At 45.3% G+C, this 17,179-nt stretch overlaps 1 protein-coding gene across 1 annotated transcript in view; it reads right to left on the bottom strand.

Annotated features, from left to right (window-relative positions):
* MRTFB (myocardin related transcription factor B) overlaps positions 1-4,788 on the bottom strand; it is a 314,132-nt gene extending 309,344 nt beyond the window's left edge. The window contains exon 1 of the mRNA XM_069210422.1: positions 4,395-4,788. Within this exon, the coding sequence (XP_069066523.1) occupies positions 4,395-4,527 (133 nt within the window). The 5' untranslated portion in view covers positions 4,528-4,788. The remainder of the gene's footprint in view (positions 1-4,394) is intronic.
* Between the last annotated feature and the right edge of the window lie 12,391 nt (positions 4,789-17,179).

The raw sequence follows: 17,179 nt of genomic DNA, 5'->3' as shown, positions 1-17,179 counted from the left end.
CTACAAGAAGTGCTTCTAAAGAAGAAACAACAATGATGGAGGCAGGTAACGAAGCCACAACACTTCTTGCAGGCACTGATTTTAAATACCAGAAAGCATCCAAATGGATTAATGAAGAACTCACATTGATATGTGATACAGTCATACTACAAAGGAGCTGTATTGTCATACCAAAGAGAAAGATACGGGACACCACTGACAAAGTCAAGGGTCCAGTTTAAAAAAAACACTTCGGGGACAAGTGTGATCCTCAATGTTACACGCCATGGTCCACAAAAAATATGCATCGTCTCTAACACTATGTAATCTGGCAGTCCCAGGACAACTGATGTCATAATCACGTAAAGCTGATGAACAACCCTGCCACTGTATTTCTACAGACATTTTAATTCGGGGCAATACTTATTGGTTGTCTTGGTTGTGTTTTCCAGGTACTCATCTAAGACAAAAAGGGGGCTCCACAATGTTATTGGCACTTTGCAATTTGAGGTATGCCAAACACTTGGAAAACAAACAATGACACTGTTCACTGGAGACACATTTACACAATTCCTCAGGTATTCAAGGGTTACCCAAACAGATTGATTGACCACGACCTTACAAAATGATGCCCTATTCTACAACTGGAGAGATAAGATGATTAAATCAAACAACCTCACAGAGCAATGTCTTTTAGCGCTGTCCCCATTACAACTACTGAACACACCTTTGTCTGGGAAAACCTCATCCACCCAGGGTACATAACACTAGCACAGAAACGTATCGGAATGCAAGAATGAAAGAGAATATACACAAGTCATGTGTGACACCACTTTTCAACATTATAACCAAAGACATAATTATTCCTAGTAGGACAAAGTGTGATCTGGAAAACTGACACCACATTCAAGCACACAGATCCCAGAAGTCAAAAGATATGTGTCTTCCGCCACTTCAAGCCAAAATTCTAGCTCTCAGAATGTGTCTGTAACCAGAAACATCCCTCCATGCTATCTTCCACCAATCTCAACTTGGGAACGTGGATGATGACAGAAAAGGTAAGAACACAAACCCTCATTTAAAGCCAAATGCAATGATTGTCACTAGCTGTTGAGAACCACTAGACCACCGCCAACAAGTCAGAAGCGAATGGCCCTTCATCACTATTGTAAAAGGCTAAGATGTTATTTACTGAGAGGAGTGACAATGGAGGAAAAGGTGGAGCAAGGACACTGTAATCAGGCACGATAAAGAGAAAATAACCATGGAATAGGTTTGGAATCGAAAAGCTCTTCTCGAATCACTGGAAGGAAATAAAGAAGCAATTCAAAATGCTGCCTGGAGTTTGTGGCGTGCTAAGATAACACGCACAAGGACCTCCTATCACATTATATCTGAAACTTTAGATGAAGAAGCTCTTTGCTGTTCCGGTGAGACAACTGTTTGAAACTTGTATTTTGAGAGCGACATCAGGTCTTTGGAATCGTGCTTGCACTTTTCCAAATTCCTATAACTCCCACGTCCTCAAACAATGCTACCTGCTGCAGCAATGACTGCCATGCCTCATGCACACCATGTGAACATTTAATCATACCTTACATAAAAGCATGGATTCTGTGGCACTAACATGGAGGGCCTCAGGCTTTCGGGCAAGTTCCTTATAAAAAGCCTGAAGTCTGGAAAAATATTTAAGAAAATGTATCCCACATGGTGACTGATGTAGATTGAATGATTATACTCCACATTGCCCTATGTGATCTTTATGGTCTAGTCATCTATTTAGGTCTGGAGGGAACCCTGTATATGTTTGTTGTGCAATCTGCACTTCCTGATGCATGCATTTTTGTTTTACCCTAGACTCATGTAAGGCTAATTTGGCAAATCATTGACATGAAGCCTGTAATTACATTTTTATGATTTCACAGACATCTTTTATTATTAGGTATGTCTATACTATTATGCTCTAAACATGTATAGAAATTAAAAAAGCATTTTAAAAGAGATGAAAAATATTTAGATAAATGTTTGGTAGGTTACAGAACGTGGATACAATGCCCCAAACTTGGGAATGTCCAAACACTCCACCTGACAAGGAAATACAGTGTTTCGGCCACGGCCTTGGTTTAAAGTCTTAGTTCACACCAGATGAACCAAATGAGCTAATGTGCTCAATGAAAACAGGAATAGCCAGAAAGCTGCCAAACAACCACCAATTACAATGGCAATGCTGGGGTCTATTGAATGAAACATTGTATGTGCAACAAGCCTTATTCATGATCCCTGCATCCCGAGACCTATAGCACAACTGGATATTGCTTTATTTTGATATATTTCTTCAGCGCTTCAGAGGAGAAAAATACATTTACAGGCTTTCAGGTGTACCTTGGGCTCAGAAAAACTGCTTTTATTCAAGATCATGATGTCATGTGCTGTTGCTCAGCAATGTAATTGCCTTTGCTTCAGCCTTGTACACCTCAGGCATAAAACACATCATAACATGAAAGACAACCACGAAGGACAGTAAGTGTAATGAAAATATCTTTAAATGCCATACAACAACATTAAATTGTTAAAAGGGCTGGGAGCTGCAAAACAGATAAATAATACTTCGTATGCGAATGATGATAGTAATCTTCTATATGGCAGTTCCCAGGAACTGAAGATCTTAGTAACCGGTGTTATTATTTCTAAAATAAAAATAAAAAGGTGCCAAAACACATACTTCTGTGTTTATGACAGGTTCCACTGGTGATTTCATTGTGCAATAGCACATCTGTGAGGCTACTAACTGAAAGCATCTAAAATAGTGTCAAGTGAAACACGGGTGGCTTACTTATCAAGTGGTGGACGTCCACAGCACACCATATTATAAACGAAAGCAGAAATGATAGTGAAAAACACACATACCAGCTTTATTGACTTCACTAGTGCACTCATGCGCCAATTCAATTGCCTTGTGTTGCAGCCCTCTGTGACATCAGCAGTGTAGTCATATCAGGGTCTTGAATTTTTTGCATTATCCAATTATGGCATTTTGTTGTGTTTTAAAGATTGCATATATAGTTCAAATAGCCCAAAACAACTTCCAAGGCCAGTAGTAACTTAGTTTTTAAACCAAATTACTGTACAAGAAAATCGGGCGTAAGGAGGCTTTTGCTCTATGTTGCGCCTTATCCCTTCTCAAAATACACAAATTAATATACCAGTGCATTTCTTGGTCTCTCCCTGTAGGACACATATGTTTGCATACCTCTCACGAATTCCAGATAAGAGACATTATACTTCTGAAAGCGACAATGCAAACATAGAGATGGTGTACCGACTTACGAGTGAGCCAGTATGTCATGCATTGTGAAACTTTCCGTAAATTTCCAGATGAGGTCATCCGCGGCAATTGTCTTAAAGGTAATTAAAGGTACTTCCGCTCTATTCTGAAAGAATACCGCATTCGCTCTTGAGTGGGTTTCTGTTATGATCACGAAAAATAAAAAACAGGCCGGAAAGTATGTTTCCTGCCCTCCCGTGGCCAGGTGAGGGGGTAGAGGCAAGTCTCCACAGAACAATTGGAGCGGCTGAACTGTTGCTGTACTTAACCACACCTTAAAGTTGTCTTGTGTTTACAAGAGCTTCGTCAACAGAGAACCGACAGATACTAGTCTAGAATGCTGTAAGGCGGCACCAGCTAACAACACAACACTTCCTGCAAAACCCACGACATCATACCCGATTTATAGACAAATTAGCAATAAAATATTCACCAGGAGAAAGAATGTAAAACTGATTTATTGACTCGCGCGTGGTAGACTGAGCTTGGCTGGGGCAGACTTTTAATCACAGCTGTTACTACAGAACCACGAAACAATAATCACTTCAGATGTAGGAGCCACTGCATGAGAAATGACTGTAACTGAAAGACACATTTTTGCTACCTAAGCACTAAACGTAAAACAAAGCAGGTTTCTTTAAAAATAAGTCGACCACCACATTTTTATCGCACGGGCTGTACATATGGTGCCCACTTTATTTAGAGCAGATGGTGGCTATAGTAATTTACTTCATAGAATGGATCGATTTCACCTCAATAAGCACAAGTTGATGTGGACGGCCCTAGGGTTAGTTTAGTGATCGTGTGTGTGCAGAAAAACAACCATATTGTTAAATGTAATGATAAGAACACGTCATGTGGTTTTACACAAAACATTTACGCGCCCCCTCAGCTGCTGACACTGGATCCGGGTGTGGTTGGTTTATCTGCACAGGTCTGGGCAGTGGGTGGGGTGTGTGCACTGAGGGCAGGAATGTGCAGCAGGGGCAGACACTCAGACACCGTCTAATGCACCGGATTTCAGCCCAGGCTGAAGTCATGTCTGCATGGCTTGCCCCCGCGCCCCCCGTCCAACCACAGACTCACTGACCTTCCTTCAGACTTTTCTGGCTGTTCAGATCAAGACATTCCTTGTCTTTCATGATTGCTTCGAAATCCTCTGCAGGTAAAATGTCCTGGAAGTCCTGTTGCTGCTGTTGCTGTTTTTTGCAGCTATCGATCATGGTGACTGCTCTTCGGATCGGCACGGGAGAGAGGGAGGCCAGATTGCAGAACGACCGGTCCTCCGGAATCCGCGGGGCCCCGGGTCCAGAGAAGAAGCAGTTATGTGTTAGGGCGATAGGAGGCAGCCATTACCTTCTCGTTCCCAGCATGACCTGCACATACAGGCAGCGCGCTCTGCCAGAGCCCGTAACTCGCTTTCAGACAAGGGGGAGGCTGAGCCGGGAAGCTGTGCAAGCAAACCGCACCCCCTCTTCACTAGCCCGCCCTCTCCTTTGCGTGCCCGCCCACTGGGCTACAGTCTCCCGTCCCTTCCCGCGAATAGTCGCCTCCTCCTACTGCAGTCACACACCCCTGTGCCCGCCCCCACCCCCTCCTGCAGCGCACACCTCCTGGTGGAGGTTTGCAGAAGCTCTGCAGGAGGAACACAGGAGGATAAGATAACAGACTGATAGACGCTGCAGAGGAGATAAATGCAATGTAGTGAAATGGAGGAGCAAAACAGTTCATGCTGCAGGAGGGAGGCACAGTGGTGTTGTCTTGCAATATGATGAGAATAGGGAAGATCAGGGGCTTCAAGTCGCACTTGGAGGAGACTATGGAATTGTCCTTCTCTCAGGCATTTCCAAAGTTCACCTAGCCCCTTTGATAGCAACACTTCATGCTGCAGCACCCTTCCTTGTAGTTTTCAAGACATTTGACCACATTTCTCCTGCCCTGCTAATCCTCCGGTGGGTCCCCATTGAAGCATGGGCCCAATTCAAAATCGCTTGCATCACCAACAGAGTGCTGCACTCTTCCTCACCCGTTTATCTAAACGAGAAACAGAAAATCTACAGAGCAAACAGGGGTTTCAGAAATGCACAATCACTGCTTCTGCAACCCCCCACCTTCAGGCGAGAACGATACATGAATCAGTCCTTCTCTGGCAGTGCCACTAGAATATGGAACTCTCTGCCTCCCTCACTCAGTCTAACCACCTGCCTAGCAACCTTCATTACCTCCCGTCCCTCCCTCGCCTTCCTTTTAACCAATGAGGCCTCCTGCCTCCCCCCTAGACCCTCCCTTCCCCTTTCAAAAACCCCCCCCACCCTTATCCCCTCCTGTTCTTTTGTCTAGCCCACGCTAGACGGTTTTCTTTCCCTTTCTTACCTGCACGGCGGGGCCTGGAGGTCGTCGATGGAGGCACTCCTCGGGACGCGGAGCTCCGCGAGGAGTGCTACGGCTGGGGCGCGTCTTGAACGAGCAGCATGGTTGCTCGAGAGGCGTGTCCTGGAGGCCGGCTGATGGGGTCAGCCGGCCCTCTGTGGCTGGGGCGTTAGTTTCCGGGTTTCCGCGCCGCGGAGCCGCGAGGACCGAGGAACTTCAATTTTTGGATGCTGGTCAGGTAGGACGGGCGTTCTGCCCGTGGTTTTTTGGATTTTTACAAGGATTGTGACCTTTTTAGGGTTTGGTGGAGCCCTGTTAGGGAGGACCAGGGTCCTATATGTAGGGTAGTGTTTTGGAATGAAAGGCAGTGTTATTTTGGTTACCATGCCTAAAGCTCCAGCAAAGAGACGTGGTTGTCTCTTCTTCCTCCTCGGAGGTGGGAGGGGAGGGTAGCATTGCTCTTCCTGAGAACCCACAGGTACCTGGCAGGGGTACTCCCCTCATGTCTAGTGAGGAAGTGCAGGATATGGGTGAAATGGCTGTCACCAGGGCACTCTGGCGTGGCCAGGACTGATCAGTTTAAGCGTGCGCAATCATCGGTAGCGGCAAGAAAATCCTCATCGGAGAGTGAGGATGAGGCCCCATCAACGTCATCTGGGGGGAAATAGGTTTCCAGAAGAGGTAATGTGGGAAGTGATGACACATGTTCGGGACAGTTTAGGTTTCCCTGTGTTTCAACCTACAAACTCAGAGTCTCATTTTATTCCCTCAAATATCAGACGCCTTTTATGTTTGCCATGCCTTTCCAGGGACCTGTGAAGGATATGGTGTTTCGTGAGTGGAAGGATGTGGAGAAGGCTCAGGTTCCACGATTCCTTCAGAAACTTTACTTACTTGAGGGTGAGGGGGTTTTTCCTCCTTCAATACGCCTGGACTCTATTCTGGCTACTCTAATTGGCAAAACGGCAGTCAATCCGGAGGATTGTGTGCCTACGTATGCCACAGACCGTAAAGTGGATTCAGGTCTTAAAGAGGGCTTTTGCGGCGGAGAATCTGGCGCTGAAGGCAGGGATTTATTCTGCTTATGCGTCACAATCATTGGTTCAAGGCTTTGATAAACTGGCGGTGGCTGTACAGGAAGGGGCGGAGTGTTCGGAGCTCCTGGCTGGTATGGAACAGCTGGCCAGATTATTGGCGGATGTGTCTTCAGATATAGTCCGTACTTCGGCTCTGGCATCTGGGTCTTTGATTAGGGCTCGTAGGTCCCTCTGGTTGCGTTCATGGAAGGCTGATCCAGGGGAAACGGCGGCCTTGTTGAGACTGCCGTTTGAGGGTTGTAACTTGTTTGGAGAACTATTACCATCCATACTTTCCAAGGCGTTTAAGGAGCGGAAGCATGCCTTACCTTATAAAGGGGTTTCTTCTTCGGGTAAAGGGTGGAAGAAGCATTCCAGATCTTCTCCTACTAGGGTTGCTAAATCCTTTTAGTTTAGGAGACGGCGTTTTCATCCGCGTTTTTCACCTAAGAAGTCTACTCCTGAGACCCGGGGTGGTTTCAAGAAGGGGTCCTGGCATTCGCTGTGGGCCTGGCAGAGGGCCGGTTGGGGGATGACTGTGTCACTTTCTTTCAGCTTGGGAGGACAGTGTAACCGATCATTGGGTACTAGACATGGTGACCAATGGTTATGTCATAGATTTTGTGGCGGTTCCTCCAGATTCCGGGGTGCATCCCACACCTCTGCCTTCAGAGGGGTCTGGGAGTGGAGCATTATTGGACGGAGTGCGGGACTTACTGGTCATGGGGGCCATTTCCCAGGTTCCACTAGACGACCGAGGTCAGGGCACTTATGCGGTCTCGTTTCTTGTGCGGAAAGTTTCAGGGGGATTTTCAACCGGTGCTCAATCTGAAGGAGGTGGATACCTGGATCAGGACAGTGCATTTCCGCATGCTGTCCATTCGGACTATTTTTCCATTGGTCAGGCAAGGGGATTTTCTGGTGTCACTGGATCTGCCGGATGCTTACCCACACGTACCGGGGGCATGGTCCTCTCAAAAGTTCCTGAGGTTTGCTGTGGGGCAGGATCATTTCCTGTTTTGCGTTCTGCCTTTCGGTCTGAAATCTTCTCCCCGAATTTTCAGGAATATGCTGGCTCCTCTAGTGGCTTTGCTTCATTCAGAAGGGGTGTTTCTGCACCCTTATCTAGTCGACATTTTGATTCATGCCCATTCACGAGACCTGTTGCAGAGGCAGGTGGCCCAAGTTCTGGGGGTCCTGCAATAACACAGGTTTTTGATTAATTGGGTGTAATCAGACTTTGTGCCGTCCCAGGATCTGGTTTTTCTAGGGGCTCGGTTTCAGCCTATTCCAGGGTTGGTGACTGTGTCCGAAAAGAGGTTGGATGCTCTCCAGGCTTTGGTAAAGAAGGTATGGTTACTGTCTGCTCCCCGAGCTCTTCTATGGTTGCGACTGCACATTTGCCGTCAGTGATATTTTGGGTTCTTGGGCACGTTTCCATCCCCTGTGCTTGATGACGTGGTTCTTGAGTAGGTGGGATCCAGGGTCCGGTTCTCTGAAGGACGGGGTTCCAGGGTCCGGATTGATTCACAGAGAGTTGCAATGGTGGTTGGATGCAGACCACCTGAGGGTAGGGGTGTCTTTGTCACCTCTGAGACCCGTGGTGGTGACGACGGATGCCAGCCTCTCCGGTTGGGGGGCATGGATGGGGTCAGCTCAGATTCGGGGGTTTTGGTCCCCTCGGGAGGCGAGTCGGTCATCTAATTGGCGAGAGTTGCGGGCTATATTCCTGGCTCGGGTCCATTTCCAGGATTCCCTGAGGGGGTTGGCGGTTCTGGATCGCACAGACGACTTAGTGGCCGAGGCTTATGTCATTCGGCGAGAGTGGTAAATGTTCGGGCGGATCTACTGAGCAGAGTGATTCCTTCCTCTCAAACTTTTCTCTCTCCGGAGGTCTCTGTTTCGGCATCTGGTTCGGCTTTGGGGTCTTCCAGTGCTGGATGTGTTTGCGTCAGTAGAGAATGCGATAGTGGAGTGCTTCTGCTCCCGGTTTCGGTGTCCCCAAGCATGGGAGGTGGACGGGATGTCATGTCCTTGGCCGCAGGGCCTTTTATATGCGTTCCCTCCGTTTCAACTATTCAGGGCGTTTCTGTTAGGTGCCAGTGGCTTTGAGTTCTACCTTGCTGGCTTAATGGAGACGTTCAACTTTGCTTTCTTATGGTAGACAGTGGAAGGTGTTTTCGTCTTGGTGCTTAAGTCGTGAGTTGGATCCTTCCTGCGCTTCTCTCTTTGAGGTGATGCAGTTCCTGCAGGACGGTGCTCGTTTAGGGTTGTCAGTGGCTTCTCTTTGGGTACAGTGGGCGGCTATTCAGGCATTTAGGGGCCATGGCGTAATCTTCAAGTTGAAGGGCGATTGATGCCTGGATTTTTTTTTCAGGGGCTTATTAATTTATTTCCTCGCCCGGTCCGTTCTTTTCCCTCATGGGATCTGTCCTTGGTTTTGGATGTGTTGACGGGGGCCCCTTTTGACCCATTGGGGGACTATGATTTGCGACGTCTATCTTTGAAGACGTTCTTTTTGGTCGCCATTACTTCGGCTCGTCGGTTGGGGGAATTGGGGGCATTGGCATGTTCCTTTTCTTTTTTGTAAGATTTTTCCCGATAGGGTGGTTCTGGTTCCGGTGCCTTCCTTTATTCCAAAAGTCAATTCTTCGTTCCGTTCCAGGCAGGCGGTCATCATTCCTTCATTTTGTCCGGATCCCTCATCTGGGGAGGAGGTCCGTTTGCATTTGTTGGATGTACGTAGGGTTTTGTTGGAGTATCTGCGGGTGGTGGCTCCTTTTCGTACAGGGGATTCACTGTTTGTTACTAATGGTCCGGCGCGCTAAGGTGAGAAACCTTCCACGGCTTCCTTGAGTCGGTGGGTTCGATCTTTGATTCTGTTGGCCTATTCCTTGAAAGAGGTGGTTCCTCCTCTAGGGATTCAGGGGAGGTCTTCCAGAGGCATGGCGGCGACGGTGGCAGAGCTTCAGGGGACTTCAGTGGTGGAGATTTGCAGGGCCGCCACTTGGGCTTCTCCTTCGGCGTTTGTGCGTCATTATAGGCTATCGGACTTGGGTGGTTTGGAGTCGGTGTTTGGTCACCGGGTCTTATCCTCTATGAGATAATGTTTGGGATGTTCTTGGTGCAGGATATTAACTAAGGGTCTTGCAACTCGATGTCCGTCTCCGGTGTGTTTTTCTTGCTATGTCTCATTGGTTAAAAGGAAGGCGAGGGAGGGACGGGAGGTAATGCTTCCATTTTCTTACGATAATGGCATTACTCCTAGTCCTACTCCCTCGCCTTCCTTTTCCGTTCCCTCCCACCCTCCCGGTACGGACTGTCCGAGTTGCGGCTTGGGCTTGGTTTTTGTACAGGAGGGGATAAGGGTGGGGGGGGTTTTTGAAAGGGGAAGGGAGGGTCTAGGGGGGAGGCAGGAGGCCTCATTGGTTAAAAGGAAGGCGAGGGAGTAGGACTAGGAGTAATGCCATTATCGTAAGAAAATGGAAGCATAAAGGACCTCAAACTCCTCCTATTTGACAGACATCTTGATTAATTCACCCTCCACTAGACTTATTTACTTTCTCCAGTGCATCCTGATCTGCTTTGTTTAGCTGTTCATATCCTCCGCCCTATTGTTGTAACTGTCTCCTGTTGTGATTCCTGTATACTTACATTGACGTAAATGTCTGAGTTCATTTATTATTAATGTAACGCAATCTAACTCAGTATTCTGTGTGTTATAGAGTGCTCTGATGCCTTTGGCCCATGTCTGCACTCTATAAAATGTAATTAAGTTTAGCACATTAAATTGAAGCTGTGACATACTCAATAAGAATGATAAAAAAAATATTACATCAGATTCAGGTGTTCTCAGAGTCTATTCAGGTAGCATGAGTTCATACATAGTATGCAATGCAGCCTGGGACAGCCATGTTGGCCTTGATTAGGTACACAGCATTCAGTGTGACCGGGAAAGTCTCAAACCTTCAATCTAAGCCCACAATCCTTTACTACAGCAAGTGGAAGAAAGCACATAATTAGCTGTTGTTAGCACAGACTTGATTTCTAATACATCAATCTCTGCAATTCAATAACGGATTCCACAACCTCCCCGCCTTTGAGAATTTCTAAATCACCACATCTGCATCTTATTACATTACAGCTGTGATCAACTTTGAATTCTTCTTTTAGTATCTTTCCAAGTCCTTCATGGCATCATAGAGTTTGCTCTGTATTTCTTCAATCATTACATCAATTCTTTTCCTCTTTGTTCCTTGTTGCTGACAGTTCCTACATTTTAACTAAAAATTTGGTGAAATTCCGTTGCATTTTTTTAGGAAGAAAAACACACACGCAGCCCCAATTAGTATGACTAAAAGAGGGGTTAAAGGTCATTTTAGTATTCCTCCCTCTACTCCCCCTAACAACTCACCTATTTTATCGAATCCCTTCCCAAAAAATCCAAATACGGAGCCTGTTCCTTCCCAGGCATCTGTTTCTTCTAATTCAGTTAGTTCAAGAGTAATGCTTGTAATGTTTGTGACATAACTGTTAAGGCCGTTATCTATTTTATGAATATAAGTGCAGCATTTTTAATCGTGGATTATTTTGCAGACTTCGCCTTTCTTAGTGAAAAGCATGTCTAATACAAGACTACTTTGTACGACCATGGCTGTCATAGCAAAGCAATTCTTTGTTAATCACCATTAGTGCTCCTCCAGTATTCCTGGCAAGTCTTTCCACTAAGGTTGATTATTTTCTAATCTTCACATCTTTTATTTCAGCTCCTACTGGGAGTATAAGAGCTCCAAAGATTTGGCTAAGTATCTTCTTGAAGATGTTTTGGCTTCATTTTGCATAGCGATCAAGCTCTACCTCACTAGTATGATAGAGCCAGTGGAAGACTAATGCTGCCTAACGACTACCTACCCAATTGCGCAGCAGCTGAGGTTAAGCTGATTTTCCACACACATAGTATATGCCTTTAATACTCCCTCTAGCTCAGAGAAGGTCCCCCCTCTAACCAAGTAACTATGCTCACATTAACTCCATCCCACTACTTCAACAGTCTCATTCCCTTCTTGTCTTCTTATCATGAGTCCTCATCATCCTTTCTTGGCAACATCGACATATAACATAGGCAACGCATCTTCTATATTTTCCTTCCCCTTTCCCTTGCTAGCATCTGCTCTAACTCTCTTACTCTCCTTATCCTCGTCTTGCTTTCTTCTTTCATTTAATTTGCATACAAATATCCTCTAATTTTTACTGATCAGGTAGGTTAATTCATGCATGCTGTTATTAGTAACGTTCACGTTAGTCACAGGAATAAAGAATTTCCTCATATACTCACGCCGATCCCTCTTTATAAACCCCTTAGTAACATGGTCAGCATGTTCAGTAGACCACAAATACATTTTACATCCATCACATTTGGTACATCTTTTAAAGGCTTTTCTTAATCATTATAAATCAATTCAAAAGAGTGATTCTGATAGAATGGATTCAGAAAGACACTACAGGAGAAAGAATAGGATATGGGTAAATGACAATACACAGATCCCTTAGCTGCGAAGGCTGGAATATAGGAACACACAAAACTGTTCACTACCTACATTATTTGGCATATTCGGCTAGCATCTGAAAAGAGACATTATAACTGTACATGCTTTCGGAATGAGGGGCATGTGAAATTTTACCTTATGCATTTGCCTGATGTTGGTGACCATGATTTGGAATTGGCCTCTCCAGTGCTCTTCCAGGCACAACTTGCGAATGTGCTTTTTCACGTGAACCCATCTCCTGAGTTCAGCTCATGACATGGAGACTCTCGCCCAGCTGGAGTAGCAGCTTTGACCTGATGAGATAGAAAGTACCACATGAACCAGTCCCTTGCAGTATTTGAAAACCTGATCATCTGTGATATTCATAAGAACAGCTGCTGGAACATAAGGAATTTGCATAACTCTCGCAATCAGTACTTCATGAGGAGACAATCATGTTCGCTTGTGCTGCGTGATTCATCCACTCATCAATACCGGAGGAAGTTCATTGGGCCATTTGAGAGATGTGAAAGCATTTGGACAATTTTGCTTTGAGAGTCCTATTTAGTCTTTCAACAAAACGTGAAGTTTCTGGTCTGTAGCTACAATGGAATCTTTGGTCTATTCGAAAGTTGTACATAGCAGATACATTACTTCATTCTTGAAGTGACTTCCTTGATCTTATTCAAGATGAATTGTCATCCCAAAATGTGGAATCAACTTCTGCAATAGTAGTTTGGCAACTGTCAGATTGCTGCATCATTTGGTGGTGTATGCTTCCACCGAACGAGAAAACAGACATACAACCAGAAGGAAATACCAAAACTAGTTATATCGGGGCATCTCCACAAAATCGATCTGGAGATGGCTGAAAGGGCCATCAGATTTCCTTATGTGACTCATAGTCACTACAACCTTTTTGTCCACATTTTGTTTCCTGTAAATTGCACTGCACTGGCACAGATTGTCTGCGACCGCACAAAAATGTGGACTATGCCAAAACTGCTTGAATGCCAACACCATCCCGTCTCTTCCACTATTTGTTGGTCCATGCGGGTGTCTCGCCATAATAGGTAAATCTGAATCAGGAAGCACAGGCTTCCCATCACTGGATACCCAGCTGTTACTAGCATCGCTTCCACATAATCGAGGATTTACATGGAATACAAAGCAAGTCTCTGCCCATCATGTTTCTAGGACTCAAATCACACACAAAAAACTATTGATGCTCTTTGATGTTTCCAATTTTTACCAGAACTGGGACTGTAACCTGATTTGTACGTTGCTGATTTCTGATGGCAACAACTTGGACTTCCTTTCCCGAGAGGGTTAGGTTCGAGACCTCAACTGTTCTAACGGTTAAACAAGTGGCTTCTGTGTCTATCAGAAAGGTTATGGGATGTCCATCACCCTCCTTTCCACATATGGGTCACTCTAATCCAATTCCAGGACTGCACCAAGCATGCACTTCTCCTCCCCCTCAGGCACCATCACTGGGCCTGCCCAACCTGCATGGAACTCCTAGACATAAGGGGAGTCAGGGCAATCTGGGATGTAAATCTTCTCGTCCTATTCTTGGTATGCTGAAAGTGATGCTCAGTGGGAACCTTAACTCCCTATTTGTAGCTGTATATTTGTGCTATCGCCTAAGACACATGTACATGTGTAACCCTCTCTTTGCTCCCCTTTCCTTAGCTAGTATGCCTTCTGGCTGGAATTTCTCTTCCTTATTTGCGTCATTCTGCTTTATTCGTGTTTTCAATCACTCCTCCCAGTCTCATGCACTCTCCATATCATGGGCTTCATGAACTGCCTGCCAATACCGGTACATCTCAATTAAATATCACCATATCACAGCATGGCTTCTGCGTTTGCCAGCCAAATCCCTTCTCTGCACCTTATGACGTATAGCCTGTATACTGCCAGTTTGTCTTGAACTTCTATTCTCAGAATTTATGTTTGTCTGCTGTTTCTAAACAGAAAACCCTACAAAGGAGAATATCACCTACTTTCATGCAACAGCAGACTCCCAACCTGCAGGAGCTACAGTCCCTAGTGTGCCCACTCCTCTGCACAAAGGAATGAACAACCATGAGCTTGTTCAAGACACTCACACAATAGAAATATTGCATCCCTTTCTTGGTGTGAGTGATAGCTCCTCACAGTAACCACATCTAAAGATAATTTCAACAATTCAACAAATCTGCCTGAGGTACCGCTGTCCAACTTTATGCTGTATTCCTAATTCACACACTGTCATTCTGAGAAATCGAAAAACATAGTCAAAAATACAATAACTGTCATCCCCACAAGTCCAAGAAACAATGCCACGTGATAGTTAAATTAAAAACCCATCCAAGACATTTCAGCACAAAGTTTCAAACTGCAAGTCCCAACATACATCACGTTTCTCTTCCCTTCTCATTCATTCTTTACATTTCATTTCATTCTTTGCATGCAGAGAAATCCATGATGTTGTTCTTTCTGGATTACTGCGACAGCCACTTCATCTTCAGGAATCCGGATTGGGTTAGTGCGGGGTGAGTTTGAGTCTCAGGGCAAAACGCCTTAACCATGACAGTAAAGTAATCGGTTCAATAACCAATTTACCTCATCCAAGCAGGTCCATTCAATGCTGACCGGATCCAATCGGAAACATCAGCTCTGCTACCAGATCTGTCCACGTGCACATTCGTACCTCTTTTGCTTACCCAGATGCATGATAACTGCTTGGATAGGGAGCGGTGTAGCCCAAATACAGACTTTGGTGCTCCCCCATTGGACCTGTCTCTATTTCATTGAGTCTAGCACATTAAAATTAAACTGTGACATTGTCAATAGGAATGACAGGCACAGGATACAGTTTAAAGGTTTACTTAAAGAATATAAGAGCAAAATAGATAAGCTGGACCAACAATCAGTTCAGCATATAGGCGAATAAATCATAATTACAAAGAACTCAGTAAGGTTCTACAGAATACCCAGCACAAATTCGCGTTCTAAAGTGGGTAAAAGTGGGCTTTCTAGGCAGAGGAAAACTGGTCCTTTTTCAGGACTCTAGACAAAGGATTTCATACATTCACTATAAAAGAACAGGGTTCCCAGGATATGCACCAATGGGGAACGAGCAAGTAGAAACATTTTAGTACAGAATACATTCAAATAATTTTTAATAAAACTATTACATTTGAGGCTGGCCACGATGGAGCACGGTCGGAATACACCAACCAGGTTCATTCTGGTCAAAGATTTTACATTCTGACTTAGGCCCTCATTATGATATTGGTGGTAAAAACCGCCAACCGCCAAGGCGATGGCCACCAAAAGACCGTCGCCATGGCTACCAGCCGTCCGCTGTATCATGACCACAGCCGGATTTCAGCCAGAAGAATTGCGGAAATCCGGCTGTGGCCATGCCGGCAGATGGCGGTAAGGTGGCGCTGCTGCCACCAGCAGCGCCACGCCAGTAGACCGCCACCAGCCGTATTATGACCCATAATATGGCCTGGCGGTGTTCTGCTGCTTAAAGTTGGGAATTTCTGTGGTTACAGCATCTTTGCTCTTGTGTAAGGTCTCCACAGATGCAAACTCCCAATAGGCAGATTTGATAGCCATTTTGGAGACAGAGTTGGATTCCTGTGGCCTCACCCCAGGCCCTCAAGGGAGGCACATAGAGGTTTCAGGCAGAGCCCAACATGAGTGTCCAATCCAAGTCCCATTGCCACTGGTCAGAAGGGCAGTTGCAGGAAAGGCTTCTTTTAGCTTGTTGTATCCCTGTCGCTCGAACAAGCCTTATGACCCTTGGAGTTGATTTCTTTTCCTGGTTCAAGAGGTCCGATCTTTTAGGATACTTTCAGAAACACAGACAACAATTCCCTTACAGCATCTTTGCTCTTGTGTAAGGTCTCCAAAGATGCAAACTCCCAATAGGCAGATTTGATAGTCATTTTGGAGACAGAGTTGGATTCCTATGGCTAACCCATATCCTTTCCAACCCCCAGCTTCCACAGTGAGGTTCTAAGGAATAATAACCATGGTGGTTTGTAGGCACCAGGGGTGGCCAAAAACTCCATAAGCATTCCCTATAGACTCCTATAGCAGGTGAAGTCCAAATCCTGTGCCAGTAGAGCAGTGGTCTCCAAACTTTTTAATGGGACGCCCCAAGTTGGAAAATAAAAATCATTGCCCCACCCTTAGAATTTTCCACAATTATTTTATAAAGATGGCAATGTTTAAATATGTCTAGGCCTATTTAAGCATTGTAGTTAAGTACTGTTACCTTTTTTTTAAATGCAATAACATGTTTCTACTTAAAACAAAGGCCTGTTATCTGTATAATGCTTCTTTTGGCCAGAGTCTGGCGCCACCCCTAAGATCACTTGGGGCCCCCGTAGGGGGGGGGGGGGGGGCGCCCCCCAGTTTGAAGACCTCTGCAGTAGAGGAAAGGCCTGGGAATGGGTTTCCAGGAGATCTTTCTGAATGCCAGATCTATAAACAGTGGAATCAAAGAAAAGGGGTACTTTTTGGAAGAGCAAAAAGGGACCTTATAAAACCTTTTTCTGCTAATGATAAGATGTTACAGTTACAATTTACCTGGCCTCAGATCTCAGATCTCAGAGCCATACAAAACAGCACCCAGAGTCTTTACATTGTATATCTCAAGTGCTGTGGCAACTCTCTTTGGGAAGGGTTTATTAAAATTAAAAATCTTTGTCAATCTTGTCATATAGTGTAGCAGTGAGCAGTGAGATATTTGGTCTTGCATAGACCAATCCAGGCTTGACAAGAGCCTTATCTGTAGATAATCAAAGGGGAAACCTGTTCTGTGGGATTGTTGTGAGCATACAGCTTGCATCTGTAACTATGTTCATGACTGCAGTCTAGCCCATCAGAGACAAAGGGAG

Source organism: Pleurodeles waltl, chromosome 10 (genome assembly GCF_031143425.1).
Source record: "Pleurodeles waltl isolate 20211129_DDA chromosome 10, aPleWal1.hap1.20221129, whole genome shotgun sequence".
In the NCBI taxonomy this organism is placed as follows: Eukaryota; Metazoa; Chordata; class Amphibia; order Caudata; family Salamandridae; genus Pleurodeles; species Pleurodeles waltl.
The sequence above is the reverse complement of the archived record's forward strand: the minus strand, read 5'-3'. Positions and strand labels throughout refer to the sequence as shown.